Consider the following 27,805-nt stretch of genomic DNA (forward strand, 5'->3'; position numbering starts at 1 on the left):
ACAATGCCTTCAAAGAGATTGGAAGATATTTTGTGAATTGTGAACAAGCCTGGCAAGTTTAGCCATTATTGTGGAATATTGGCAGTGTGCCAATGTAGGAAGGATAATAAATCGCGAATATTGACACTAGGTTTGCAAAATTGCACCGATAGTTCCTCCACAGGTTTATGTAGTCTCACTTAGTTTTTTTGTGTTTGTCCTTTTGTAGAAGATAACTGTAGCATCAACTAGAATGCAGTGAGTGAAGTTTCAGGTGCACTGTGTTTTCAGTCCATTAATCAATCCAGTTTGAGTACTTTGATCACTAGGAGACCTATTGAATGTTGGATACATTTAAAATTGGTGTGGAAGAGGTGTTTGCAGTTCTGGACTCTTGAAGCTTCTTTTGGCTGATGTGACTGTTCTGTTCATAGGAAGCAGTGTCTTTGCGAGCGGCACCATAAAGAGTGATCCTGTTCAGGTTCTCCACTGTCTCAAGGATGTTAATTCTTCAATGAGACCAGCAGGATATCCTTGGAATGTTTTTGCAGCCCTCTTTGTGAACGTTTTCCTCCAATTAGCTCTGCGTAGATTAACTTCTTTGCCGGTGTACATCAGACATTCTGGCCCCACGTCCTGCCCATTGTATTGGAGCTCTTTCCAGCAGAATGTTTAAAAACCCAGAATGCTCTGCATGTTGGTCAGGGAGAGACTGTCAGTGGGAGGTACGTATCTTGCCAGCAGGGCAGGTGAAAGTGGAGTAACACAAAAACATAGGTGCAGGATTCGGCCCTTCGAACCACCATTTAATATGACCACGGTTGATCATGCTCTTTGTTTCCTGCTCCCTCTTGAACATGTCTAACAAACTGGCCCCAACAGCTTTCTGTGGTAGAGAATTACAACTGAGTGAAGAAGTTCTTCCTCATCTCAAGCTTGAATGGCTTACCCCTTTATTCTTAGACTGTGACCCTTAGTTCTGCACTTCCCCCAATATCGGGAACATTCTTCCTACATCTAGCCTGTCCAGTCCCATCAGTATTTTATGTTTCAATGAGGTCCCCTCTCATTCTTCTAAATTCCAGTGAGTACAAGCCCAGTCAATCCAGTCTCTCCATCTGTCAGTCCTGCCACTCCGGGAATCAGTCTGGTGAAACTTCGCTGGACTCCCTCAATAGCAAGAATGTCTTTCCTCAGACTAGGAGATCAAAACTGCACACAATACTCAAGGTGTGGTCTCACTAACACCCTGTATAACTGCAGCAAGACATCGTTACTCCTATAGTCAAATTCTCTTGCTATGAAGGCCAGCATGCCATTCCCTTTCCTCACCACCTGCTGTATCTGCATGCCAATCTCCAGTGACTGTTCCACCATGACATGCAGGTCACGTTGCACTTCTCCTTTTCCTAAACTGCCACCATTCTGATAACAACCTTCCTTCCTGTTTTTTGCCATCAAAGTGGATAACCTCACATTTATCCACATTATCTTAGAATCTTAGAAACCCTACAGTACAGAAAGAGGCCATTCGGCCCATCGAGTCTGCACCGACCACAATCCCACCCAGGCCCCACCCCCATATCCCTACATATTTTACCCACTAATCCCTCTAACCTACGCATCTCAGGACACTAAGGGGCAATTTTAGCGTGGCTAATCAACCTAACCCACACATCTTTGGACTGTGGGAGGAAACCGGAGCACCCGGAGGAAACCCACGCAGACACGAGGAGAATGTGCAAACTCCACACAGACAGTGACCCAAGCTGGGAATCGAACCCAGGTCCCTGGAGCTGTGAAGCAGCAGTGCTAACCACTGTGCTACCGTGCCGCCTTATGGGTAATGGGTAGCCAGAGTTTGTCAGAGAGATCAATAGAATTGTAGCTGTGCAGCAAAGGATTGTGGGGGGTGGTGGGGGAGGGGGGGTGGTTGTGGGGTGGGGGCAGTGGGGGGTGGGGGCAGTGGGAACTGATGCGGATTTTCTTTGCTGATTTTGGATGTTGGAGCATTTCCGAGAAAGCGGTTCCTCTCTATCAAAGTCACACTCTGTCTACACTTCCCGCTGCCTCGGGAAAGCAGCCAGCACAATCAAGGACCCCACGCACCCCAGACATTCTCTCTTCCACCTTTTTCCCTCGGGAAAAGGATACAAAAGTCTGAGGTCACGTACCAACTGACTCAAGAACAACCTCTTCCCTCCTGCCATCAGACTTTTGAATGGACCGACCTTCCATTAAGTTGCTCTTTCTCTACACCCTAGCAATGACTGTAACACTACATTCTGCATATTGTATTTGTCCACTCAGCCAGCCTGTCCAAGTCCCCCTGCAGTCTCTGAGCATCCTCCTCACAGCATACACCGTCATCCTGCTTAGTGCCATCTGCACATTTGGAATATTGCATTTGATTCCTTTGTCCAAATCAATAATATATATTGTGAATAGCTGGGGTCCCAGCACTGAACCCTGCAGTACCCCACTAGTCACTGCCTGCCACTCTGTCAAGGACCCGTTTATTTCCACACTCTGCTTCCTGTCTGCCAACTTGTTCTCTGTCCACGTCAATACATTACCCCCAGTACCTTGAGCTTTAATTTTGTTCACTAATCTCCTGTGTGGGACCTTGTCAGAAGCCTTTTGAAAGTCCAGATACACAACCACTGGTTCACTCTTGTCCACTCTACTGGTCACATCAAAAAATTCCAGAAGATTTGCCAAGCACGATTTCCCTTCAGTAAATCCATGTTGATATGGACAGATCCTGTCACCGCTTTCCAAATGCTTAGTTATTGCATCCTTAATAATTGACTCCAGCATTTTCCCCACCACCGATGTCAGGCTAACTGGTCTATAATTCCCCATTTTCTCTCTTCCTTTTAAAAAAAAATGTGGGTTTACATTAGTTACCTTCCAATCCACTGGAACTCTTCCAGAGTCTATAGAATGCTGGAAAATGATCACCAATGTGTCCACTATTTCTAGGGCCACTTCCTTGAGTACTCTGGGATGCAGAGCATCAGGCCTTGGGGATTTATTGTGTTTTAATCCCAGCAATTTCCCCAATACAATTTCCTGACTACTAAGGATTTCCTTCATGCTAGACTCTCTGTCCCCTAGTATTTCTGAAAGGTTATTGTGTCCTCCTTTAGTGAAGAGAGATCCAAAGTATTTGTTCAGCTGGTTTGCCATCTCTTTGTTGCCCATTATGAATTCACCTGATTCTAACTGTGAGGGACCTACATTTGTCGTCTTGCCTTTTTCTCTTCACATATCTATAGAAGCTTTTACAGTCATGGTCACATCCTCAAAAAATAGTTTTCTTCAAGTCTACTCTCGTATTCTATTTTCTCCTTTTGAATTTAACCCTTTGTCTTCCTCTGCTGGATTTTAAGTTTCTCCCAGTCCTCAGGTTTGCTTTCTTGGGCCAATTTATATGCCTCCTCTTTGGCTTTAACACTATCCCTGATTTCCCTTGTTCGTCATGGATGAGCCACCTTCCTTGTTTTACTCTTATGCCAGACAGGGATGTACAGTTGTTGAAGTTCATCCATGTGTTCATTAACAGGAGCGGCACAGTGATTAGGGCTGCTGCCTCTCAATGCCAGGGACCCAACTTCGATTCCCAGCTTGGGCCACTCTCCGTGTGGAGTTGCATATTCTCCCCATGTCTGCGTGGGTTTCCTCCAGGTGCTCCGGTTTCTTTCCATGGTCCAAAGATGTGCAGGTTAGGTGGATTGGCCATGTTAAATTGCCCCTTGGTATCAGGGGGACTAGCTAGAGTAAATGCATGGGGTTGTGGGGCTAGGGCCTGGGTGGGATTGTGGTCGGTGCAGACTCGATGGGCCAAATGGCCTCCTGCACTGTAGGATTCTATGATTCTAAGTGTCTCCCATTGCCTATCCCCTGTCAACCCCTTTAAGTACCCTGTGTCAGCTTATCCTAGCCAATGCATGTCTCACACCATCAAAGTTAGCTTTCCTCAAGTTCAGTGTAGCTTGTTGTTTGCCTGTAATAAGCTGTCTACAGCTCACAGGCATACAAGAGACAGCGGGAAGGGCAGCTGCTCTGTATACGTTCCCTCTTGTTGAAAGACTAATCTTCACTCCTAGCTTTTTGTAGCTTGTCAAAGCCAATAAAGGCCTGGCTATTTGTTATTAACGTGAGCTACTCTGCACAGGATGCTGCTGAGGCAGACAGGGCTACTTCAAGGCGACAGTCAGCTCATATGCTGTGTTTGTGGGGCAGATTGGTACATGACTTCTCTCTTTTTGGCGCTTTGGTGAAAAACGGTCCATGTTGCATTTATTGTTCAGAACTGACAAAGGCAGTTAAAGTGAAATGAAAGTCACAAACCCTTCCTCAAATTTGCCATCTGTGTGGTATCTAAATTGGATGCCCTTTTGCTAACATAATGCTTCAGAAAGCATGGTAGAGGTCATCATGCTAAACAGGTTAGGAGCCAAAACACGGACCTGCTCATTTCTTTTGTCACTGACAAGGCATCACAAGACACTCTACCGTCCAGGGCATAAGCGAGTGTGTTGTCATGGAATTGGCATACTATCATTGATTTTTCAGAACAGCCAGATTTTACCAGAATCTCCCGAGACCGTCAAAAATGTCTAGATTAACAAAGGCTGAGTATAAGTTGCAGTTCTGCTCTTGACATATTCCATGGAGCTGTGTGCAGTAAACACCATGCCAATGGCACTGCGATCTTTTCTAAAGATACATTGAATCTTTGGTGAAAGGTCCTGTTTGAGATGTAAGGAGATCAGAGCCTGATTGCCACTCCATTTCTAAGGCAGAAGTATCATCTCGAGCCCACCCCACTTGCAACTTAGGCTTTTTAAAGGTTGGGACCCTTGATGTAAATGAAATGGAGCCCCGCCGCTCACACCCCCGCCCCCGCTCACACCCCCGCCCCCGCTCACACCCCCGCCCCCGCTCACACCCCCGCCCCCGCTCACACCCCCGCCCCCGCTCACACCCCCGCCCCCGCTCACACCCCCGCCCCCGCTCATGCCCCCGCTCACGCCCCCGCCCCCGCTCACGCCCCCGCTCACGCCCCCGCTCACGCCCCCGCCCCCGCTCACGCCCCCGCTCCCGCCCCCGCCCCCGCTCCCGCCCCCGCTCACGCCCCCGCCCCCGCTCACGCCCCCGCTCACGCCCCCGCCCCCGCTCACGCCCCCGCCCCCGCTCACGCCCCCGCTCACGCCCCCGCCCCCGCTCACGCCCCCGCCCCCGCTCACGCCCCCGCCCCCGCTCACGCCCCCGCCCCCGCTCACGCCCCCCGCTCACGCCCCCGCCCCCGCTCACGCCCCCGCCCCCGCTCACGCCCCCGCCCCCGCTCACGCCCCCGCCCCCGCTCACGCCCCCGCCCCCGCTCACGCCCCCGCCCCCGCTCACGCCCCCGCCCCCGCTCACGCCCCCGCCCCCGCTCACGCCCCCGCCCCCGCTCACGCCCCCGCCCCCGCTCACGCCCCCGCCCCCGCTCACGCCCCCGCCCCCGCTCACGCCCCCGCCCCCGCTCACGCCCCCGCCCCCGCTCACGCCCCCGCCCCCGCTCACGCCCCCGCCCCCGCTCACGCCCCCGCTCACGCCCCCGCTCACGCCCCCGCCCCCGCTCACGCCCCCGCCCCCGCTCACGCCCCCGCCCCCGCTCACGCCCCCGCCCCCGCTCACGCCCCCGCCCCCGCTCACGCCCCCGCCCCCGCTCACGCCCCCGCCCCGCTCACGCCCCCGCCCCCGCTCACGCCCCCGCCCCCGCTCACGCCCCCGCCCCCGCTCACGCCCCCGCCCCCGCTCACGCCCCCGCCCCCGCTCACGCCCCCGCCCCCGCCCCCGCCCCCGCTCACGCCCCCGCTCACGCCCCCGCCCCCGCTCACGCCCCCGCTCACGCCCCCGCCCCCGCCCCCGCTCACGCCCCCGCCCCCGCCCCCGCCCCCGCCCCCGCCCACGCCCCCGCTCACGCCCCGCTCACGCCCCCGCTCACGCCCCCGCTCACGCCCCCGCTCACGCCCCCGCTCACGCCCCCGCTCACGCCCCCGCTCACGCCCCCGCTCACGCCCCCGCTCACGCCCCCGCTCACGCCCCCGCTCACGCCCCCGCTCACGCCCCCGCTCACGCCCCCGCTCACGCCCCCGCTCACGCCCCCGCTCACGCCCCCGCCCCCGCCCCGCCCCCGCCCACGCCCCGCCCCCGCCCCCGCTCATGCCCCCGCTCATGCCCCCGCTCATGCCCCCGCTCATGCCCCCGCTCACGCCCCCGCTCACGCCCCCGCTCACGCCCCCGCCCCCGCTCACGCCCCCGCTCACGCCCCCGCTCACGCCCCCGCCCCCGCTCACGCCCCCGCTCACGCCCCCGCCCCCGCTCACGCCCCCGCCCCCGCTCACGCCCCCGCTCACGCCCCCGCCCCCGCTCACGCCCCCGCTCACGCCCCCGCCCCCGCTCACGCCCCCGCCCCCGCTCACGCCCCCGCTCACGCCCCCGCCCCCGCTCACGCCCCCGCCCCCGCTCACGCCCCCGCCCCCGCTCACGCCCCCGCTCACGCCCCCGCTCACGCCCCCGCCCCCGCTCACGCCCCCGCCCCCGCTCACGCCCCCGCCCCCGCTCACGCCCCCGCCCCCGCTCACGCCCCCGCTCACGCCCCCGCTCACGCCCCCGCCCCCGCCCCCGCTCACGCCCCCGCCCCCGCCCCCGACCCGCCCCCGCTCACGCCCCCGCTCACGCCCCCGCTCACGCCCCCGCTCACGCCCCCGCTCACGCCCCCGCCCCCGCTCACGCCCCCGCTCACGCCCCCGCTCACGCCCCCGCCCCCGCTCACGCCCCCGCCCCCGCTCACGCCCCCGCTCACGCCCCCGCCCCCGCTCACGCCCCCGCTCACGCCCCCGCTCACGCCCCCGCCCCCGCCCCCGCTCACGCCCCCGCCCCCGCCCCCGACCCGCCCCCGCCCCCGCTCACGCCCCCGCCCACGCCCCCGCTCACGCCCCCGCTCACGCCCCCGCTCACGCCCCCGCCCACGCCCACGCCCCCGCCCACGCCCCCGCTCACGCCCCCGCTCACGCCCCCGCTCACGCCCCCGCTCACGCCCCCGCTCACGCCCCCGCTCACGCCCCCGCTCACGCCCCCGCTCACGCCCCCGCTCACGCCCCCGCTCACGCCCCCGCTCACGCCCCCGCTCACGCCCCCGCTCACGCCCCCGCTCACGCCCCCGCTCACGCCCCCGCTCACGCCCCCGCTCACGCCCCCGCTCACGCCCCCGCTCACGCCCCCGCTCACGCCCCCGCTCACGCCCCCGCTCACGCCCCCGCTCACGCCCCCGCTCACGCCCCCGCTCACGCCCCCGCTCACGCCCCCGCTCACGCCCCCGCTCACGCCCCCGCTCACGCCCCCGCTCACGCCCCCGCTCACGCCCCCGCTCACGCCCCCGCTCACGCCCCCGCTCACGCCCCCGCTCACGCCCCCGCTCACGCCCCCGCTCACGCCCCCGCTCACGCCCCCGCTCACGCCCCCGCTCACGCCCCCGCTCACGCCCCCGCTCACGCCCCCGCTCACGCCCCCGCTCACGCCCCCGCTCACGCCCCCGCTCACGCCCCCGCTCACGCCCCCGCTCACGCCCCCGCTCACGCCCCCGCTCACGCCCCCGCTCACGCCCCCGCTCACGCCCCCGCTCACGCCCCCGCTCACGCCCCCGCTCACGCCCCCGCTCACGCCCCCGCTCACGCCCCCGCTCACGCCCCCGCTCACGCCCCCGCTCACGCCCCCGCTCACGCCCCCGCTCACGCCCCCGCTCACGCCCCCGCTCACGCCCCCGCTCACGCCCCCGCTCACGCCCCCGCTCACGCCCCCGCTCACGCCCCCGCTCACGCCCCCGCTCACGCCCCCGCTCACGCCCCCGCTCACGCCCCCGCTCACGCCCCCGCTCACGCCCCCGCTCACGCCCCCGCTCACGCCCCCGCTCACGCCCCCGCTCACGCCCCCGCTCACGCCCCCGCTCACGCCCCCGCTCACGCCCCCGCTCACGCCCCCGCTCACGCCCCCGCTCACGCCCCCGCTCACGCCCCCGCTCACGCCCCCGCTCACGCCCCCGCTCACGCCCCCGCTCACGCCCCCGCTCACGCCCCCGCTCACGCCCCCGCTCACGCCCCCGCCCACGCCCCCGCTCCACGCCCCCGCCCACGCCCCCGCCCACGCCCCCGCCACGCCCCCGCCCACGCCCCCGCCCACGCCCCCGCCCACGCCCCCGCCCACGCCCCCGCCCCCGCCCCCCGCCCCCGCCCCCGCCCCCGCCCCCGCCCCCGCCCCCGCCCCCGCCCCGCCCCGCCCCCGCCCCCGCCCCCGCCCCCGCCCCCGCCCACGCCCCCGCCCACGCCCCCGCCCACGCCCCCGCCCACGCCCCCGCCCACGCCCCCGCCCACGCCCCCGCCCACGCCCCCGCCCACGCCCCCGCCCACGCCCCCGCCCACGCCCCCGCCCACGCCCCCGCCCCCGCCCCCGCCCCCGCCCCCGCCCCCGCCCCCGCCCCCGCCCCCGCCCCCGCCCCCGCCCCCGCCCCCGCCCCCGCCCCCGCCCCCGCCCCCGCCCCCGCCCCCGCCCCCGCCCCGCCCGCCCCCGCCCCCGCCCCCGCCCCCGCCCCCGCCCCCGCCCCCGCCCCCGCCCCCGCCCCCGCCCCCGCCCCCGCCCCCGCCCCCGCCCCCGCCCCCGCCCCCGCCCCCGCCCCCGCCCCCGCCCCCGCTCACGCCCCCGCTCCCGCCCACACCCCCACTCAGAGGCAGGGTGCACATCGTGGGGGGAGCTGTCGTGATTCACATCAGTGTGCCCTGGCGCTGACATGAATGGGGGGGCTCTACCAGTTGTACATTCCTGATGTGCGCAGTTAAATAGATGCAAATGGTTCAAAAGTTGGGATTCCTGTTAGGTCATTGGCAGGTACAGTGGAGCTGGGAACTCCTGTCGGTTTAAAAGCTGTTTTGGCACTCCCGCTCGATTCTCTATCCATCTACTATTCCTGTCCACCGGAAAACCATTTATTCAAGACTGACTTCAATGGCAACTGGGCAGTTAACTGCCTGCTGTCGGGGCTTCCATGCCTTTTAAGGGCAAGGATTCTGCTTCCAGGAGCTGATGGCCAATGATGGGGATGGCAGCTCTTTTGTCCCAACAGTGCCACTAGGAGCTAGGTGTTCTAGTGCATAAATCACAATTAGTATGCAGATGCACTGAGTAATAAAGAATGCTAATGGAATGATATCCTTTATTCCAAGAGGAATTGAACATAAAAGTAAGGGTGTTGTGCTTCGGTTATACAGGACATCGGTGAGGCCACGTCTCGAATACTGTTTTTAGTTTTCGTCTCCTTATTTAAGGAAGGATGTAAATGATTGAAAACTGGAATGAGCAGGTTGTCTTAGATTAGGCAGACGGGACTGGTTTCAGCTGGAGTTTAGAGTGAGGGTGATGTGATTGAAGTGTGCAAAATCCTGAATGGTCTTGACAGAGTGGACGAGGGAAGAACGTTTCTTGTGGGTGAGACCAGAACTGGGGGGGAGGGGGGGCAGAGTTTTAGAATCAGGAGTCGCTCTTTTAGAACAGAAATGATGAGGATGTTTTTTCCGAGGGTTGTGTGATGCTGGAACTCCCTGCCTCAGGAGGAGATGGGCCATTGAATATTTTTAAGGCAAAGCCAGATATGTTCTTGTTAGGCAAGGGAATCGAAAGTTATCAGGGACTAGGTGGCAATGCAGAACTTGAAGCACAAACTGATCAGCCGTGACCAGACGGCATGGAGGAAGCCCTGGAGCGCAATTGGGTCGAGCTTCCTGAGGGCCAATGAGGCTGGTCCTGCCAAGGCGTCTAAGGGGTGGGGTGCCATGGTCTGCCAGCAGTGTAGACAGGAAGAAACTCTTAAGAGGCCCTTAATTGATGACATCAACCTGACGGAAATTAATAATCAATTTGTGAGCGACAAAGCCCTACATGGTGATGAATGACGGGTATTTATTTTTAATGATGATGATTGAAGAATGAATATTAGTGAGTTTATTGGGTGAACTTCCCTGTTTCTTTTCTAATACTGCTGTGGGATCTTTTATGTCCACTCAATTCTGAAAGACAATGAAGCATTCTGTCATTATTGTACTGAAACATCAGCCTAGAATATGTGCTAAAATCTCTGGAGTGGGGTTTGAACACATGAAATGTTGGCCAAGATCTTTTAGCGTCGACGCTGAGCCCATTGCCGCTGACCATAAAGTTTTCTGTGTCCCAACCATATTGTGTTCTTTTAGCCGGGACTTCCAGCCCCATCTGCGCAGCGATGGGTTAGTGCAGACTGTAAAGGGCAGGACCGGTGAGTGCGGGTGAAGACAGGACAATGCTTCATTCACTGCCCCCCCCCACCACCCCCCATCTCCGACTCTTGGTTCTGTGTTTAGTTATTGGAGAGGGTCCCAATAATAAAAATCAGTCCATTGAAAATTTACACTTGCCAGGCAATTTCAGCATGTACATGTATGTCAGGACTTCTGTACAATCCTGACACACAACAGTAAATTTAGTCCCGATTTTGATGCTCTGGATCCCAGATTCAAGCCTCTGTCCCGGAGGCAGGCTGACACCCTAGGTATCTGTCTCATTGTGTTCAGGAGTCCAGATGGTCATATGGATGCAATGATTAATGCCGTGTATTTTAGAAAATCCAGCAGTGTGATGGAATGGGGCAGTTCATTAATGCAGCTGCTGCTTTTCAGTGGGAAAGATAATGAACGAATTGAACTTGCTGAACAGTGTTATCTGATATTCCAAATAGGCTTTTATTGCAGCTTCCTTCAGAGCTGCCTTGAAAACAGCCAGCCGTACAAAAATTGAGGGCTGCCATGACCTTGATACTTTCTATTCTGAATAAAAGTCTGTTCTTCAACTGGCGTAACTCTTTAACTGACTGTATCCTGAACAAGAGTTTATAAAGGCTGTTTTGCTGTAATATTACCAGCTGATACATGAATAGGGGTAATTATGTGGGACTTGATTGATTTTGGCCTGTAAACCTCAGCCTGGTCCCCATTGCTTCTTGGATTATCATCATTTTTTTGTCAAATCTGGTAATTGTCAAAAGTATTCCAGTTTTCATGACTTGAAACTCCACATTTTGGAAACCCTGTATCGAAGTCGGGATCTAACCATCCTTAAACGTCTAAATTTAATTGCCGTGCTGAACAGACAGTCGGTTTGCATCACCGACTGCAGGGTTTTGTGTTGGCCAATTTGGTCCTCATTTGCATAAATTTCACTGGCCAGCGAGGTTTCTCCACATTTTGTGCAAGAGTCAAAAAAGGGTTATTGGATAATGGTTATTTAGTAGTACAGAGCTGAGTATTGCTGGAAATAAATACTTTTTTTTTGTTGAAGCTCTTGCACTCATCAGGGCATTTGCAAGAATGCAACGTGGGGGAAATCAATGAATTTATATAGTATGAGAAAATGGTGATTGGTTGGTAGAGGTGTTGCCATGGAAAATGCACCAGTTGACACTTAACTGTCAAGCATTGTTTGAAATTTAAACCAGGCAGCTTGACTCCGGTCTAGGCATGTGGAATGAACCAATGAATTGCTGTCACTTATTTTACTTAAACGGTCTCATTGTGCATACATGTTCTTTCTATCTGTGTGGAGTTTGAGCTTCCTCCCTGTGTCTGTGTGGGTTTCCTCCAGGTGCTCTGGTTTCCTCCCACAGTCCAGAGATATGTGGGTTAGGTTGATTTGGCCATGCTAAATTGACCCTCGTGTCAGGCATTAGCAGGGTAAATGAGGGTTACGAGAATAGGGCCTGAGTGGGATTGTGGTTGGTACAGACTTGATGGGCCGAGTGGCCTCCTTCTGTACTGTAGGAATTCTATGATTCTAAATGTATTCATATATGTAGCTTCCAAATCTGCGAGGCTGTGAATGTGACTGACAATCTCAATTTATTGGACAACCAGATCTGTCAATTTTAGGAATCGCTCATTGAAGCAGGGACTTGTTAACTGAAGTTGCGCTCTCAATTCTGGACCTTTTGAATAAAGTGTAGAACCAACTGATAATGGCTTTACAGATGAATTGCCAGCATAAAGAATAGACAAAGGAATTATTTGGTACAGATTAAGTTATGCATTTAACTGTTCTAAAGATATAATTTAAAAATATTCACTAAAATGAATAAGCTTATACTGTGAAGTGCAACAAACCATGGACCTAAGTCAATAGGTAAATGAGATTCATGAGTAGAATGAAACCAAAGTTTCTGTTTTAAGTATCTTTTTTTGTTTCTTGTCCCCCATCATAAAATGCTAAGACAAACAATCACAAAAATACACCCATTAAGTGGCTGCCATGCAAACCTCTGACGCAATGCTGCATGATTTTCACAAGTAAATGTTTAATGCTCTTAGTGGCCAGTTTGTATTATGGGACCAGATTATGAACTGAATATTGTTGGCTGAAATGGAACTCTGGAAAGTTACTCGGGCCTGACGTGACCTGTGCCTTGTCGTGCCGCTGACCGGAAGACCTGGACTGTTGTGTTGAGCTCTGAATCCAAATGTTTGGTTCATTGAGCGACAGTGAAGCTGGAGTGTTTTATGATACCAATTAATAGAATGAGAATAAACCGCTAAAGATTTTATATGACTTGTAATAAATACCACAGACATCAGTGAGTAAACTATCCTTGCAGTTCACGTATGCAAAAAATTAAATGTATATTACCTTTGCTGCAGAAGTGTTGGAAATGTTGTGTCTTCTAACTTTTTAAGTGTTTTCCAATATTTTAACTGTATTAGATGGTCTGTGTCTGACACTCATTGAGGCGATAACTAACTGTAGCTTGTGTGTAATATTTGACACATTTTGATTATTCTCAGGATGATGTGCACAGCCTAATGGACAAGAGAAATGAAGTGCGCAGCACACTTTATGCTGTCGCAGAGGAGTTTATATCTGAAGTAGACAAATTGCCTATCAAGGATCGTGTGAAGGTTCTCAAGGTTAGAATTTTTGATGTTTTCTGCTGATTCCAAGCATTAGATTAGTATTAACAATGAGGAGTAACAGTTGAGTGCTAATTTACCACTTCAGTGGCTGCTGAAAAGCTAATTGAAAGTAGTAGTTATTGTAACAGCCATCTCCTTGGTTACTTGGTTAATTAACATTTGATGGGGAAACATTTGCAGATAGATATGATTGATGCAAGGATGCATTGATTTTATGTAATTTAAAATGCTGCCGTGCTTGCGTTTTGCAATAAGTGACCTTATGGCCTCTTATTTCCTCGCTTTCTTCTTCTTCCCATACTGCTTGCCCTGCATAAATGGAATGAGATAACCCCAGCCTCCCCCAGTGCTGCTGCTAAACCAGCACTAGCTTCGATTGCCTGCAGATGAGCTGATCGTGTTTCTTCATCCTCCTAATGGAATTTGTTGGCTTCACTGAGTGAAACACTGAGCGCTCAGCAAGCAGGGGTTAAGGGGACAAACTCCAATTCCACCGTATATTCGGCTCCAATTCACAGCACCATTGTGCTACCTTTCCTTTCATTCTTCAAATAAGTTAATGGCGGGGCACCAATGGGAAAAGAGCAGATATCCTTCGGCAATGATCTGAAGAAAACGTGTTCAAATTTAATAAGAGCAAAATACTGCGGATGCTGGAATCAAACAAAAATAGAAAAACTCAGCTCAGGCATTCGTGATTCCTCTGATGCCCAACATCATTTCAACCATTTCCAGTATCTTGGCCCGAACCACTTCCTGTTCACCATGGATGTCCAATCTCTCTGCACCTCAATCCCTCATCAGAGGGTCTGTGGGCTCTCTGCTTCTTCCTTGAGTGGAGGCCCGAACAATCCCCACCCACCACCACCACCTCCACCTGGCTGAACTTGTTCTGTTACTCAACAATTTCTCCTTTTAACTTGTCCCCCCTCCTGCAAATAAAAGGTGTGGCCATGGGTACCTGCACGGGCCCCAGTTATGCTTGTCTCTTGTCAGTTATGTGGAACACTCCTGGTTCCAGTACTACCAGTGAGATGATGGTCTAGTGGTGTTCTCACTGGACTAGTGATCCAGAGACCAGGGGAATTATCTGGAGACCCGGGTTTGAATCCCACCACGGCAGCTGGTGAAATTTGAATTCAATAAAAAAATAATCTGGAAACAAGAGTCCAGTGATGATCGTGAATCCATTGTAGTTTTAAAAAGAAACATTTGATCCTTCAGAGAAGGAAATCGGCTTCTTACCTGGTCTGTGACCCACATGTGACTCCAGGTCCACAACGATGTGGTTAACTTTTAACTGCCCTCTGAAATGGCCTAGCAAGCCACTCAATTCAAGGACAGTTAGGGATGGATAATGAATGCTGGTCCAGCCAGCGACACCCATATTCCCGGAATGAATTTTTAAAAACTCGGGTCCGCTCCTGCAACTTTTTTTTAATGTTACATGGATGACTGTAGTGGTGCCCTTCATGCTCTTGTCTGGACCTGGAAAAATTTATCGCTTTTTTTAGCTTCCAATTTTCATTCCCCTTCTCTTCCTTGACCTCTTTGTCTCCACTTCCGATGATAGACTGACCTCTGCTAAACTCTGCTTCCTTTAATGACTCCACCTCCGTTACACCTGTTGTGATGATGCCAACTTCAAAAATGGTGCTTTTGACATGTCTTCCTTAACACACCCTGGTCCACTCCTCCATCACCCCCCAACTCCTCATCCCCTTCCCACAGCACTTCCCATTGCAGTCACAGAAATAGCAACATCTACCCCCTTTACCTCGTCCCTCCTCACTGTTCAAGGTTCCAAACACTCCTTTCAGGTTAAACAGCATTTGACTTGCATCAGACTGAATTGAAAGAGGTGCATCAGCCGCTCCCAGCATGGTCTCCTCTACAGTGGGGACACTAATCGCAGACTGGGTGACTGCTGTGTGGAACACCGTTGCTCAGCCCGAAAAGCATGACCTCAACCTTCCTGTCATTTTCTGTTTCAACTCAGCACCTTGCTCTCATGCCCACATGCCCACCCTTGGCCTGATGCAATGTTCCAGTGAAGCCCAATGCAATGGGAGATTGGATGGAAGGGAAATTATGGAGAGAGAGAATGCAAAACTGTGCATGTCTATTTTTTGAAATGCTTATGATGAGAGAACTAGCCATTTTATCTCGCGTCACATACAGTTAAATTGGTACACTATCTGCAAAAGCTGGACATTTACTGACGGTCCCAAATAATTGACGTTATAATAGCTGCAGACTGCAGCCCAAAATGACAAATTTCTAAATTCTGAATTACAAACAGTGAGTACTTCACAGATTACAGTGCAGAAGAGGCCCTTCGGCTCATCGAGTCTGCACCATGCATGGAAGGCCCTGACCTGCCCACCTAATCCCACTTGCCAGTACTTGGCCCATAGCCTTGAATGTTAACAGAACTGTTCATTTTAACCAAAACAGGATTTCAATTTCTCTTTCCAGTATTTGCTGTAACCAGGTGTGAACTTGCAGACAGAGTCAATTTAACTTTTGGAATGGTGAAAAATGGATGATTTTGGATCAACGTCCCTTCGTATATCACATTTTGTCTTTTGAAAATCAAGTCGGGTGTATAAAAGTGCAGCTGATCCAATATCACCCATTTTGAAGTTAACATTTCAGTGACCTAGCTTCAGCTTTAGTTTCAATCCAAGCCACATTTGATTGTATAAATCTGATGCTTGCTTCCAGATGATTGAAGTGATCAAATTCACAAGTGTGCTGCAATCTCTTGTCAATAGAATGTAGTGAAGCTAAGTCTTCCAAACCACCATGTGATAATTGACCTGCACATATCTTTAGTCTTTAGCTTGTTCACTGGATGCTGCTTATGGTCCTTGTGAAGTGGAACACAACTCCGATGAAGTATTTGATCAGTTTTTTGAATGGCGAAATAGTAAACTACAGGAGTTCAATAATATTAAGCATAGGACGGAGAATTCTCTGCAATTGTTGTCTGAGTGGTTCAGCAAAACTATGAAGGTAACTATCTGGTTAACTTTCTTTGTATACTTGTTATAATCATGCCAAATTTAAAATACAACTTTGTAAGCAATGCAAGCCATCGGGAGCTACCGGGGGATGTACCACAGATTGTTAAAGTGTGAGTTTGTACTTGGAGCTTCAGCACATTGAGCATGTTTTGATTTCAGTTTTGCACCAGGCTTCCAGAAGGATATATTGGCCATGATGGGATTGAAGTGTAGATTAACCAGAATGATACCTGGGCTCTCTAGTGTTAAATTGTGAAGAGTTTACACAATGATTGTATTCCCTGGCTTTAGAAGGTTAAGGACAATTTCATCAAGGTTTTCAGGATATTAAAGGTAACGTGTAGAGTAGATAGTAACAATTCCTGCTGATTCGGCAGTCTAGAACTAGGGGCATAATCTAAAATTTAGAGCCAGACCTTTTTGATATGAAGTTAGGTAATGCTTCAAAACACAAAAGATAGTAAACTTTGCAAGTCTATTTCGCAAATTGGGCAAAGGAGGGTATATCTCGTTGGGTCACAGATCTGCCATGACCTCATTGAATAGCAGAGCAGACTTGGCACCTGAGATGGTCTACCCCAGTTCCTGTATTGCCGGTGTGGGTAGATGTCCAGGCTATGGCAAGAGCTCCCGACAAAAAACCAGAGTAACTTTTAGTTAAGTTTCCTACTCTGTCATAATCTGCAGCCTTTGTGACATTGATGGAAGCCTAGGATAATTTTCCTACCTGTCCTGGGCTGGGAAAGACACATGGTAAGAAGATTTCATATATTAGGAGGGAAGCATATTGGTTGTTTTGTTAAAACTCTCTCTCAAGCTGATAACTCTTGTTTCCTTAGGAGTTTGAATAGAACAGTTTGTTTCTTCTCCAGATAGACTCAGTCTTTGCTGCCTACTGTTGACCAGTCTTTCCCTGTGTGGTGTTATAGCTATCTCTCTGAGGCACTCAGTATGAGGAGATTCATGATTTGGGTTGGCATGTGGGCAGGTTATACCATTAGGGTGTGATTTTCAAGCAACTATGTGTGTAACTCTGACCATTCTCCCCAAGAGCCAGTACACTATGATTTGTTGATCTAAGCTTATTTTGCCATGTAATATATCCACTTTCTGCTTTATAGTTATTGTCATGATGCAGATAACTTTGAAAGCTTAGAGGTTGTGGAGGAATTAGATTTTACTATCCATGTCAGGAAGAAAACTGGAAGAAGTGGTGATCTCCATCTACAATATAATGAGGCAGGACCAATTTAGAACTGCAAAGAAAATATAGCCCATTGTAAAATAAGTTTAATTTCTCTGCCTTCATTCAGCCATTACAGTAAGAGCTGCAGCTACAGAGTACACTGCTATGCAATGGAATGAGTGGTAACATTTAGAATCACTCATTGCAAGTGACCAGCAATAGGTGGAGAACCTGGAAATTCAGAATGGATTTTACAGTAGCTCGTTAACTGAGCCACGGCATTAACCTTCTACGTTCAGGTTTCTCAGTCAGTTAAAGCAGGCGGTTGTGATCGCATTCAAGTGTAAACCCCCTCACTTTCACTTTACCAATCTTCTCCTGCACAGCACTGCTCAGATCCACACACCGTGCAGATCCATATATTCACCTTTGCTGATACAAAACCTCATATCCCCATCTGAACAGGTACCACCATCACTCACCGTCACTTTAATGCTGTCTCAGAGCTACCACAGTCACATTCCATTAACTTACTTTTCCATCATCTCAAAGCATAGGCGGCATTTTCCATTCCCGCCTGTGTAGTGGCAGGAATCATGGTGGGCAGGGGCATATAATTTGCTGTGATGACAAGATGCAGTTTCCTGCCAGCATGAACTTAGTTGGGAATTTTATTATTCCGATTTTCATGGCAAGTGCTAAGCACTGTGCCACCTATGATTAAAATGAATGGTGGAGCAGGCTTGACTGGCAGAATAGTCTACTCCTGTTATTATGGGGGCTGGAGTGGATAGAGTGGGTTCAACATGCCTGTCTGAGTCCATTCCGTGCATCCCTGGCAGCTTTGTTTACAGCTGCACAGACCCTTGCAATATCGGTCTCTTCTGAAGATGCAGAATGATCCTCCTCATCCTGCAGCTCCAGCTGTGCTATGGTGTGCAAGGTGCAGCAGACCAGTATCATTCTGGAAATCCTTGCTGGGTCATACTGAAGGGTGCCCCCAGATCTGTCCAGCATTCCAATGACCTGCTCAATAATCACCACTATGTTTGCGTGGCCTCTGGACCTTTATTTGTACATTAATTCTAGGGCTCCCCCCCCAGGGGTCATCAGCCATATCCTTAGAAGGTAGCCCTTCTCTGCAAGGAGCCATCCAGTGATTCTTTTGCGGTATGTATTTGGAGTCATGATGGCACAGAAGAGGACTGTTCAGCCTGTCGAGTCCATGCTAGCTCTTTGTAGAGCAAGCCAATCAGTCCAAACCTCCACCTGCTCTATCTCACTGACCTTACTTTGCTCAAATGTCCATCTGATTTCCTTGTGAAATCATCCGCATCTCTTGCCTAGAATCTTAAATCTATGACAGAAGTCCTGGTATCATCATCAAATGGGAGTTAAACCTGTTATAATTGTACATCTCTATCAGATCTCATTTTGACCCCCTTTGCTTCAATGGGAACAGCCCAATTTTTCGAACCTAATTTTGTTCCAAAAATCCCTCATCCTTGAACCATCTGGCAATGAAATCAAAAGTGCTGAAAAAACTCAAAGAACTTGCAGCATCTGTGGAGAGAGAAACATTTCAAGTCCAATATGACATTTTCGAAGTCCATTTTGATAAATGTCCTCTGCATCCTCTTGAGGACCTCTCATCCTTCCTAAAGTATGGTAACCAGAATTAGATGCAGTAGGTCAGTTGTGACCACCTAATGCCACTACAGCACATTCTCACATGGTCATTTGTTTGTAGCTCATCAGCCCTGTTCACCACAATTTGTGTATTTACTCACATGCACTGTAAACTTGTCTTTGTATTTCTTGTAATCACTCCTAGTACATTGCTGTCTAATATGGTATACTTTCTTCTATGTTACTATCTGATATTCCCACTCCTCAATGCACCTTATTCCTCTTTCTATATGCTAGTGTTAATCCCTTTTCCAATTTAGTTTAAACCCTTCTAACCACATTAGTGAACCTTGCCACAAGCACATTTATCCCAACCTTGTGGTGGTACAACCCATGCCTTTTGAACAGGTGCTTCCAGGCCCCAGTGACCCAAGAACCTGAAGCCTCCCCCAAAACCACTCGAGCCACGCTTCAATCCTACATGTCTTCCTATTTCTATTTTGGTAGCACATGGCACTGGGAGTAATCCAGAGATTACTACCTTGGGGGTCCTTTTTTTTAAACTTCCCCCGAGCTGAAAATCTGACCGTAGGACCTCTCTCTCTGTTGTTGATGCCGTTGTATACTCACACCCTTCCCATTGCTGAATGTTCTTCCCTCTGGCACCTGCGAGGCAACTTGGCATGTGGAATTCAGAATGACGGAATCTATGGAAGAATTGATTATTGAAAGGTGACTAGTGTTGCTCCTCTTGTTCCTCATCCGAGCGCCAATAAACTGCTCATGTTGCTGAGAACTCCACCCCCAAACCTTCCTCCAGAGCAAAAAACATGTATTATCCTTTGCCCTTGTTTCTTGTCATTCAGCCATTTTTGTATCCTTTACAAGAAATTTAGTATAGCATTTTAATCAAACAAGTGAATATAGTTGCAATTTGTTTTAGCTTTTTAAAATAACAGATATTAGAATTGTGGAAATACAAATGATTTCTTCCATATCCCAACCATTGCTTAGAAATACAGTGAATGATTTGGATCTTGCATGTGATTTGCTGTTTGTCAGATGTTTTTTCACTGATTATTTCAGCGATCATTACTGGAGCAATGTGTGCTCGAGTGTTTAGGTAACTTTTGTTTGTTTTTTGTTCTAGTTTTTTGACCTGAGCTCCAGCACTATGTTATCCTCAATGGAGGTAATCACAGGTGTTGACGGGATATTGAATCAAGCTGAATGTGATGTTTGCAAAGAACTTGAAATTTCAGCCACTGTAAGTTTTCACCCAGTGTTGTATTTTGAAGAATTTTGGTTACATAAATGAAAACGGGTAGGTATAGATTTTTCAATTCATTTTGTTTTTAAGAGTAGATTTTCTTTTGTGACATATTTTTGCTTCCAGCTAGAGCACTTTTTTGATGATTTTTGATTAAGGACTAATATTTGTGCTGGGAATGGCAAGTTTCTGCACTTGGTGTTGATATCAGGCAGTCCTGATTAGACAGGTTTGTATGTGACCTCCAGCATTGTGCTTAGTTGAAACTCAGAATATCTTCCTACCATTGTCTTGGACTGGGTTGGCATCAGGTGTTTAGAGAACCAACAAGAGGGAAAATCCTACTTCTTTGTCTTCACCTGCCCACCTGTTGCAGATGTACCTGTCCATGAAAATATTGGTAGGAATAGCCACTGCATAGACCTTGTAGAGATTAAGTTGCATCTTCACACTGAGAACAATTTCCATCATGTGTGGCACTATTGCCTTGTTAAATGGGTTAGATTCAGAACAGATCTACCAGCTCAAAATTGGGCATCCATAAAACACTGGGCCATTGTCAGCAGCAGAATTGTATTTAACTACAAACTAACCTCATGCGCGGTATATCTCTCACTCTACCATTACCATCCAGCCAAGGGATGACCCCTTGATTCAATGAAGAGTGTAGAGAGGCGTGCCAAGGTAGCACTTGGCAAATAATAAAAAAAATAAGGTGCCAACCTTAAGTTATAACACGCAACTGCTTGCATATTAAGCAGCAGAAACAGTAGGGGATTGACAGCGCAAAGCCTTCGCACAACCAATGGGTTGAATCGGAGTTCTGCCAACCTCCACTACATCCAGTCCTGAATAGTGTTGGACAATTAAATAACAAGTGAAAGAGGCTCCAAAAACACCCCCATCCTATATGAGGGAACCCAACACCTCTGTGCAAAAGACAAGTTTGAAGTGTTTGTAACCACTATCAGCCAGAAGTGCCGAGTGGATGATCCACCTCCCTCTGAGGTGTCCACAATCTTGGATGCCAGTTTCCAGCCAATTTGATTCACTTCAGGTGATAAGAAATGGCTGATAGCACTGGTTATGACAAAAGCTATGGGTCCTGACAATATTCTGTCCGTTAGACTGAAGATTAGTGCTCCAAAAGTAGCTTCAGCCCCTGACCAACCTATTCCAGTAAATTTATAATACTGGCACCTATCTGACGATGTAGATCTGACCACAAAAAGCCTGACAAATCTAATCCAACCATGTTAGCTCATCAGTCTACTCTCGATCTTCAGCAAAGTGATGGAAGGTAACATCAGTAGTGTTATCAGGAGACTGCAGCTGAGCAATAACCTGCTCACTGACGCTCCGTTTGGGTTCTACCACGTCACTCCACTCCAGATCCCAATAAAGCCTTGGTCTAAACATGGACAAAATAGCTGAATTCCAGAGGTGAGTTGACAGTGACTTGCCTTTGCATCAAGACAGTATATGATGGAGTGTGGCATAAAGAAGTCTCAGCTACATTAAAGTCAGAGGGAATTGTGAGGGGTGGAATTCTCCACTGGTCGGACTCATACCTTGCACTAAGATGGATGGTTGTGGTGGTTGGAGGCCAACTGTCTAAACCCAAGACTTTGTTGCAGGAAGGATCTGGAAAAGATTGAAAGGGTGCAGAGGAGATTTACAAGGATGTTGCCTGGATTGAGTGGCATGCCTTATGAGGATAGGCTGAGGGAGCTCGGTCTTTTCTTCTTGGAGAGACGTAAGATGAGAGGAGACCTAATAGAGGTATACAAGATGTTGAGAGGCATAGATCGGGTGGACTCTCGGAGGCTTTTTCCCAGGGTGGAAATGGCTGCTATGAGAGGACACAGGTTTAAGGTGCTGGGGGGTAGGTACAGGGGAAATGTTAGGGGGAAGTTTTTCACACAGAGGGTGGTGGGCGAGTGGAATCGGCTGCCGTCAGTGGTGGTGGAGGCAAACTCAATAGGGTCTTTTAAGAGACTCCTGGATGAGTACATGGGACTTAATAGGATGGAGGGTTATAGGTAGGGATATGTTCAGCACAACTTGTGGGGCCGAAGGGCCTGTTTTGTGCTGTAGTTTTTCTATGTTCTATGTTTCTATGAATTCATTAGGTTAGTGTCCTAGGCCCAATCCTAATCAGCAGCTTCATCAATGAACTTCCTTCCAACATAAGGTCAGTAATGGGGATGTTATTTGATAGCATGGTGTTTAGTACCACTCGCACACAACTCCTTGGGTAGTGAAACAGTCTGTGCCGATATGCAGCAAGACCTGCACAGTGTACAGGCTTGGGCTGATAAATGGCAAGTCACGTGCTTTGCAAGTACCAAGAAATGACCATCTCTAACAACATGGAATTGAACCATGTTCAACAGCATTGCCAATGCTAAATTTCCTACATTAACATCCTGGGGTTTACAGCAGAAGCTTAACTGGACTTGCTATATAAATGCTATGTTTACAAAAGGAAGCCAGATAGTGGGAATTCCCCAGCAAGTATCTCCTCCTGACTCCACGAAGCTTGTCTGCCCTCTATATAAGGCTCAAGTCAGGAGTGGAATGGAATAGTGTCCATTTGCCTGGGTGACTGCAGCTCCAACAACCCTCCTGGAAGCTTGATTGATCAATTCCCCATCTCAGCTGTGTACCATGACAGCAGTATGGTCTATGTACAAGATGCACCCCCACAAGTCACCAAGGGTCCTTCGTTAGCAACTTCTAAACCCGTGACTTCTGCCACATAGACAAGGGGAGCAGAAAGATGGAAGCACCTTCACTTGCAGGTTCCCCACAAATTGCACACTATCGTGACTTGCTGGATTGTGCATCTCCCTTTCTATTGACACTGTGGGTGTACCTACACCATCTGCAGTGGTTCAAGAAAATGGCCCACCACAATCTTCTCGAGGGCTGTTAGGGATAGGCAATAAATGCTGGCACTGCCAGCGATGGTCACACCCAAAAAATAATTTTTTGAAATGTGTTTTTTGGTGAATTGAGAGTAGTTTTGCCCTCTGCAATCTAGGACCTGAATTGTGATTTCCCAATCTCACTTCAGTTAGAAACCTTGAGACACATTTGGTGATGAGGCTTTAATCCGCCCAGTTTGGGCTGAATTGTTGCAGAATTGCAGAGGTGAAAGCGCTATTCCCTAACTCACTGCCATCCAATTCCTGCTTTAATCCAACTGTTCAAAAGTCTTTTGTAACCTGCCCACCAGGTAATACTGGTATTGATTGTGTGTATGCACAGCTGTATGAAGTTTTTTTTTTGGTTGGGGGGAAAGAGGATCTTTTTGGTCATGGTATGGTAAACTCATAAAATGCAACTTATCCCTTTTTGAAGCAAAAAGATGAAGCTGATATGAAGATAATCCGCAGTGTTTTCATTAAAGTGATGCAGAAGATCAATGAGGAGCAGAAATTCCTTCTAATCGTACAAACTAAATATGCAGCCAGTGTTCAGGTAATTTTATTGTTGTATGCTCGATACTTAATTTTTTTTCTGTGAAAATCCATTTTGGTGGCAGTTCCAACCTGGCAATAAATCCATTAAAATGTAATTTGCTTAAAAACTACTTTTCCTCCTCCGCACTACTTAATACATAAATGTAGAATGCTTTGTGTTTCTGTGTATGGACATATTGGAAACATGGAGAGGAGCAACGTGTTCCTTTGCATTCTATTAATGCTACTATCCGAGCACACTCTAAATAAAACAACCATGGGATTTCATGCATGTTTCATGCATGCTGTATAGGGTACTCGACACTGATGTGCTAATTGTGGATTCTTCCGACTGTCTGATCACTCCTTAAATTCCGATGGGACCATAAATTCATCAGACTGGTAGTTTTGTTTTTTCTTCAGATAACCCTTACACTTATTCCTAATAATAATTTCAATGTATATAGTGACAAATGGTATTTGTGTTTTTACAATTGTCAAGACTGTTGCAATTTTCGAGAGATGTTCATTTAAAAAATGTGCTGGTTTCATTTTTAATACTTTGGATGTAATGAGTTCCTATTTTCTTTCCCTTCATTCTTTGTAGTTTAAGGAACAAGTTGGACAATGGCTTAATACTTATCCCAATGTTGGCGATCTGTTGTCAATCAAAAGATCAGTGAAGAATCTTAAAGCTCAATTGAGATGGAAACTAGTTGAAAAGAATAATTTAGAAGATGTATGTATAAATTCTGAATACTTTTAAATGAGGAAACTGGTATATGTTTATGTCTGTCGCACTTTATAAGGCTCACGTGTAAAGTTTTATGCCCGACTTTCATTTATAAGTTGAAAATTGCTGTCTGACCTGGAAGTGTGAGCTCAAAGAAATACTTCAATTTGCACAGTGCCTTTCGTAACCAATGTAAAGCACTACATTTTTGAAGTATAGTCACCCATGTAATGTCAGAAATGCAGCAGCCAACTTGTGCAATATGATGATGACCAAATAAATGTTTTTTTTGGTTCTGTTGATCGAGATAACTAGCCTGTCGTACAGTGCACATGGTATAAAAGTGTTTTTCACTGAAATCCAGAACAACAGTGATAGAATAGAAGTAAGAAAGAAATGGGGGGGGGGGGGGGGTGTGACGGTGGTTAGCACTGCTGGTTCACAGCGCCAGGGACCCGGGTTCAGTTCCCACCTTGGGTGACTGTCTGTCTGTGTGGAGTCTGCACGCTCTCCCCGTGTCTGCGTGGGTTTTCTCCAGGTGCTCCAGTTTCCTCCCACAGTTCAAAGATGTGCAGGTTAGATTGATTGGCCATAGTAAATTGCCCCTTAGTGTCGGGGGGGGGCTAGCATGGTGGTCAAGTGGAGTTATGGGGATAGGGGCTGAGTGTAATTGTGGTCAGTGCAGACTCGATGGGCCAAATGGCCTCCTTTTGCATCATAGGGCTTCTGTGATTCTATGAAGTTTGATTTCTATTTAGCCAAAATACCTGCTGAAATAAATTTCAGAATATGGTTGATTTTGAGATTGTTGTGAAGTTACACCCAGATGACAATAGGCTGCTCTTCCCTTTTGAGAAGGAGAGCTGACTGGTGGTGATTTAACCTGAGGGTCACCACGCCTCAGGTGAGGGGGACAGTTAAGAAGGTGGGGCCATGATGAATGTCCTTAGCCAGTACGGGAATTGAACCTGTGCTGTTGGCGCCGCTCTGCATCACTAACCTGCCATGCAACCAACTGAGCTAAGCAACTCCCCACCCTTGTATTACTCACCTACCAAATTACAAATGTCTCCCGTTGTGTTGTACATAGTAATCAACCTTCCTGCCTTTTTATAAGACAATACAACACATCCTCCAAGTTACTGAGGGGAGTGCCATGGGCAACCCTTTTGAATTATGTAAATATTTTTGGCATGTTGGGCTTGTATAAAGTTTCCCTCCCTGTAAACTAACTGTCTTTGAAAAAAGATTCTGCACGCCTCTTTTAAAGACGTCATTGTTCAAATCTTACTGACTTTTGAGTTTGAAAGTCTGAGTTTGGGACAGTCAGTAAACCAGCTGTAAACTTCAAATATTGGATTCCAGATCTTTGAGGCACATTCGACGATATCTGATACAAATTGAACTTGCTTGAATTGTGGTGATGGAAATGCTGTGCTGAAGTTTCACTAGGATGTCAAGTGATCTTGGTTAGAATTTGGTGTATAAGCATTAATTATTTTGTTCTGTATGAATGATGCATAATGTGTACACAAATTTCTTATAGTTGGGCAATTATGATGAAATACAGATGCAGGGGATGAAGGAAGAAATATGCAGACTTAGAGATAACACCTACGAAGAGATCTGCTGTGAACAAAAGGAATATGTAAGGATGTTGAACCTGTGTTTAACTTGCAGTATTTGAAACTATTTTGTTTCCTTAGGCACTGATTGGCTGTTGTTTATTTCTGTGATTGTAGATTAATGAGACAAAGTAAGAATAGGGCATGTTTTTGTGGGAAGGGATCAGCGAGCCTAGGGGGAGGAGGGGGAAACTGGTTTTGGGACCATACGGGGAGGAATGCCTGAGGAGGAGGAGTATCTGATGTGCACAGAGCACCCCTCAAAAAAAACAAGACCACTTCATTCTTCCCATCTTTTCCACAAAGCTATTTAAAAGACGGACTCCTAAACCTTGCCTGTCTGCCCACAGCAACTGTTTTATAGCGAGGGCAGTGTATTATTTGGGTCAGTTGGCTTGTTAATTAGCTCGATTGGCTGTTAATTATTTAAAAATGGCAAGCGAGTTCCATTTTGGACCTACTGTACTATGGGGACTGGGTCAGGGATGGAAAAGAAGACTGTGTGCTAGCCACTCCTAATATTGAGCTGCCCTCCTACCAAAAACATGAGTGGGGGAGCGTAAAATCCAGCTCTCGTCTCCAGATCTTTTGCTGGGTCTTTTGTTAACTAATCCGCTCGTATGATTATCTCAACATCCCCACAAAATCCCTGAACCTTTAAGCTCTAAAATGTCATCCCTAAATCTCCATGCCTCTACCTTTCTGTCCTCTTTAAGATGCTCCTTAAAACTACCCCTTCAATCAAGCTTTTGGTCTTCTGGCCTGATGTGTGTGTGTGTGTGTGTGTGTCTCTGATTTGAGAATTCATCTGTAAAACATCTTGAGGTGTTTTAGTTTTAAAGGTGATATATCAAGGCAAGCTTATTGTTTTCATTGCTCTTAGAATGGGAATAGTGGAGAGATGCAGATATAGTTTTCCCTAGTTGGTAGATTAGACAAAATAAGGGGACGTAGTGGGAGTTTACCATCAGCATGGATCAAAATTCAGGTGAATCATCCTTTGAAGTAAATCCTGTGGCATTAACACTTAAACACTGTCACCTTGCAGCAGTGAAAGACCTTTCTCTGCATGTGTGCTAAAAGCTACTTCAATCTTTTCTCTCATAATCTCCCTTATTGCTTGTACTCAGTGGGTACTCCGAAGATTCAGACCCCAACTCCAAAAGTTGAAGGAATGAGAAATTTACCTGAAAATTTATGTTTGCTGATGGGAATTGCAAGATTGTGTGCAAGTTTTGTAAGGTATTTAGGGGAGATGTTTCCAAGATTGCATTGATTTTGCCAAGTCTTCCAGATCACTGCATCTCTTTTTTGCTTTTCAGGAAAGGCTTGACAATGTCGTTCGGAATTGGTTTCCTGAACTTCCTCTCCTTCATCCTGAAGCAGCAATCAAGGCTTACATGGTAATGGGATCTGAGTGTGTCAATTTGATGACAATGAGCAGATTTTAATTTTTACTGTCTTTAGTTTATTGAAGAGAACATTGCTCCAAATATCTTTTAAACTGGAAGATTAGTTTCTATAATAATGTGCTGGTGCTGCATCAGACTTGAGCATTGTTCATATGCTGGGTGTACACAGACTGGACCAGGATGTAGCAGCTCTCTTCTTTAGGCAAGGGGGTACAATAAACTTAATGGATGCAAAAACTAGATGTGCATTGATGGTTTCAACTGTGTGCATTGGCAGCAGAGTTCCCAAGGACCTTTTCTAGTTTGTATATTTTAACTTGAAGATGAACTCGTCTCCCTGCACAGTCCCTGTCAATTATCTACTCGGTAATCTTAACAGAAGAGAGCTACTGTCGCCTAGTTGAGTCTGTGTGTACCCAGTATATTGAGAATGCTCAAGTC

The 27,805-nt window shown here is 49.2% G+C and overlaps 1 protein-coding gene across 1 annotated transcript in view; it reads left to right on the forward strand.

Moving 5' to 3' along the window:
• Positions 1–27,805, forward strand: part of stk31 (serine/threonine kinase 31) — a 96,298-nt gene that overhangs the window by 43,128 nt on the left and 25,365 nt on the right. The window contains exons 10-16 of the mRNA XM_078228318.1: positions 12,885–13,007; positions 15,852–16,031; positions 20,008–20,124; positions 23,494–23,613; positions 24,202–24,333; positions 25,874–25,975; positions 27,275–27,355. Of these exons, the coding sequence (XP_078084444.1) occupies positions 12,885–13,007; positions 15,852–16,031; positions 20,008–20,124; positions 23,494–23,613; positions 24,202–24,333; positions 25,874–25,975; positions 27,275–27,355 (855 nt within the window). The remainder of the gene's footprint in view (positions 1–12,884; positions 13,008–15,851; positions 16,032–20,007; positions 20,125–23,493; positions 23,614–24,201; positions 24,334–25,873; positions 25,976–27,274; positions 27,356–27,805) is intronic.

Source organism: Mustelus asterias, chromosome 2, assembly GCF_964213995.1.
Source record: "Mustelus asterias chromosome 2, sMusAst1.hap1.1, whole genome shotgun sequence".
NCBI classification, from domain to species: domain Eukaryota; kingdom Metazoa; phylum Chordata; class Chondrichthyes; order Carcharhiniformes; family Triakidae; genus Mustelus; species Mustelus asterias.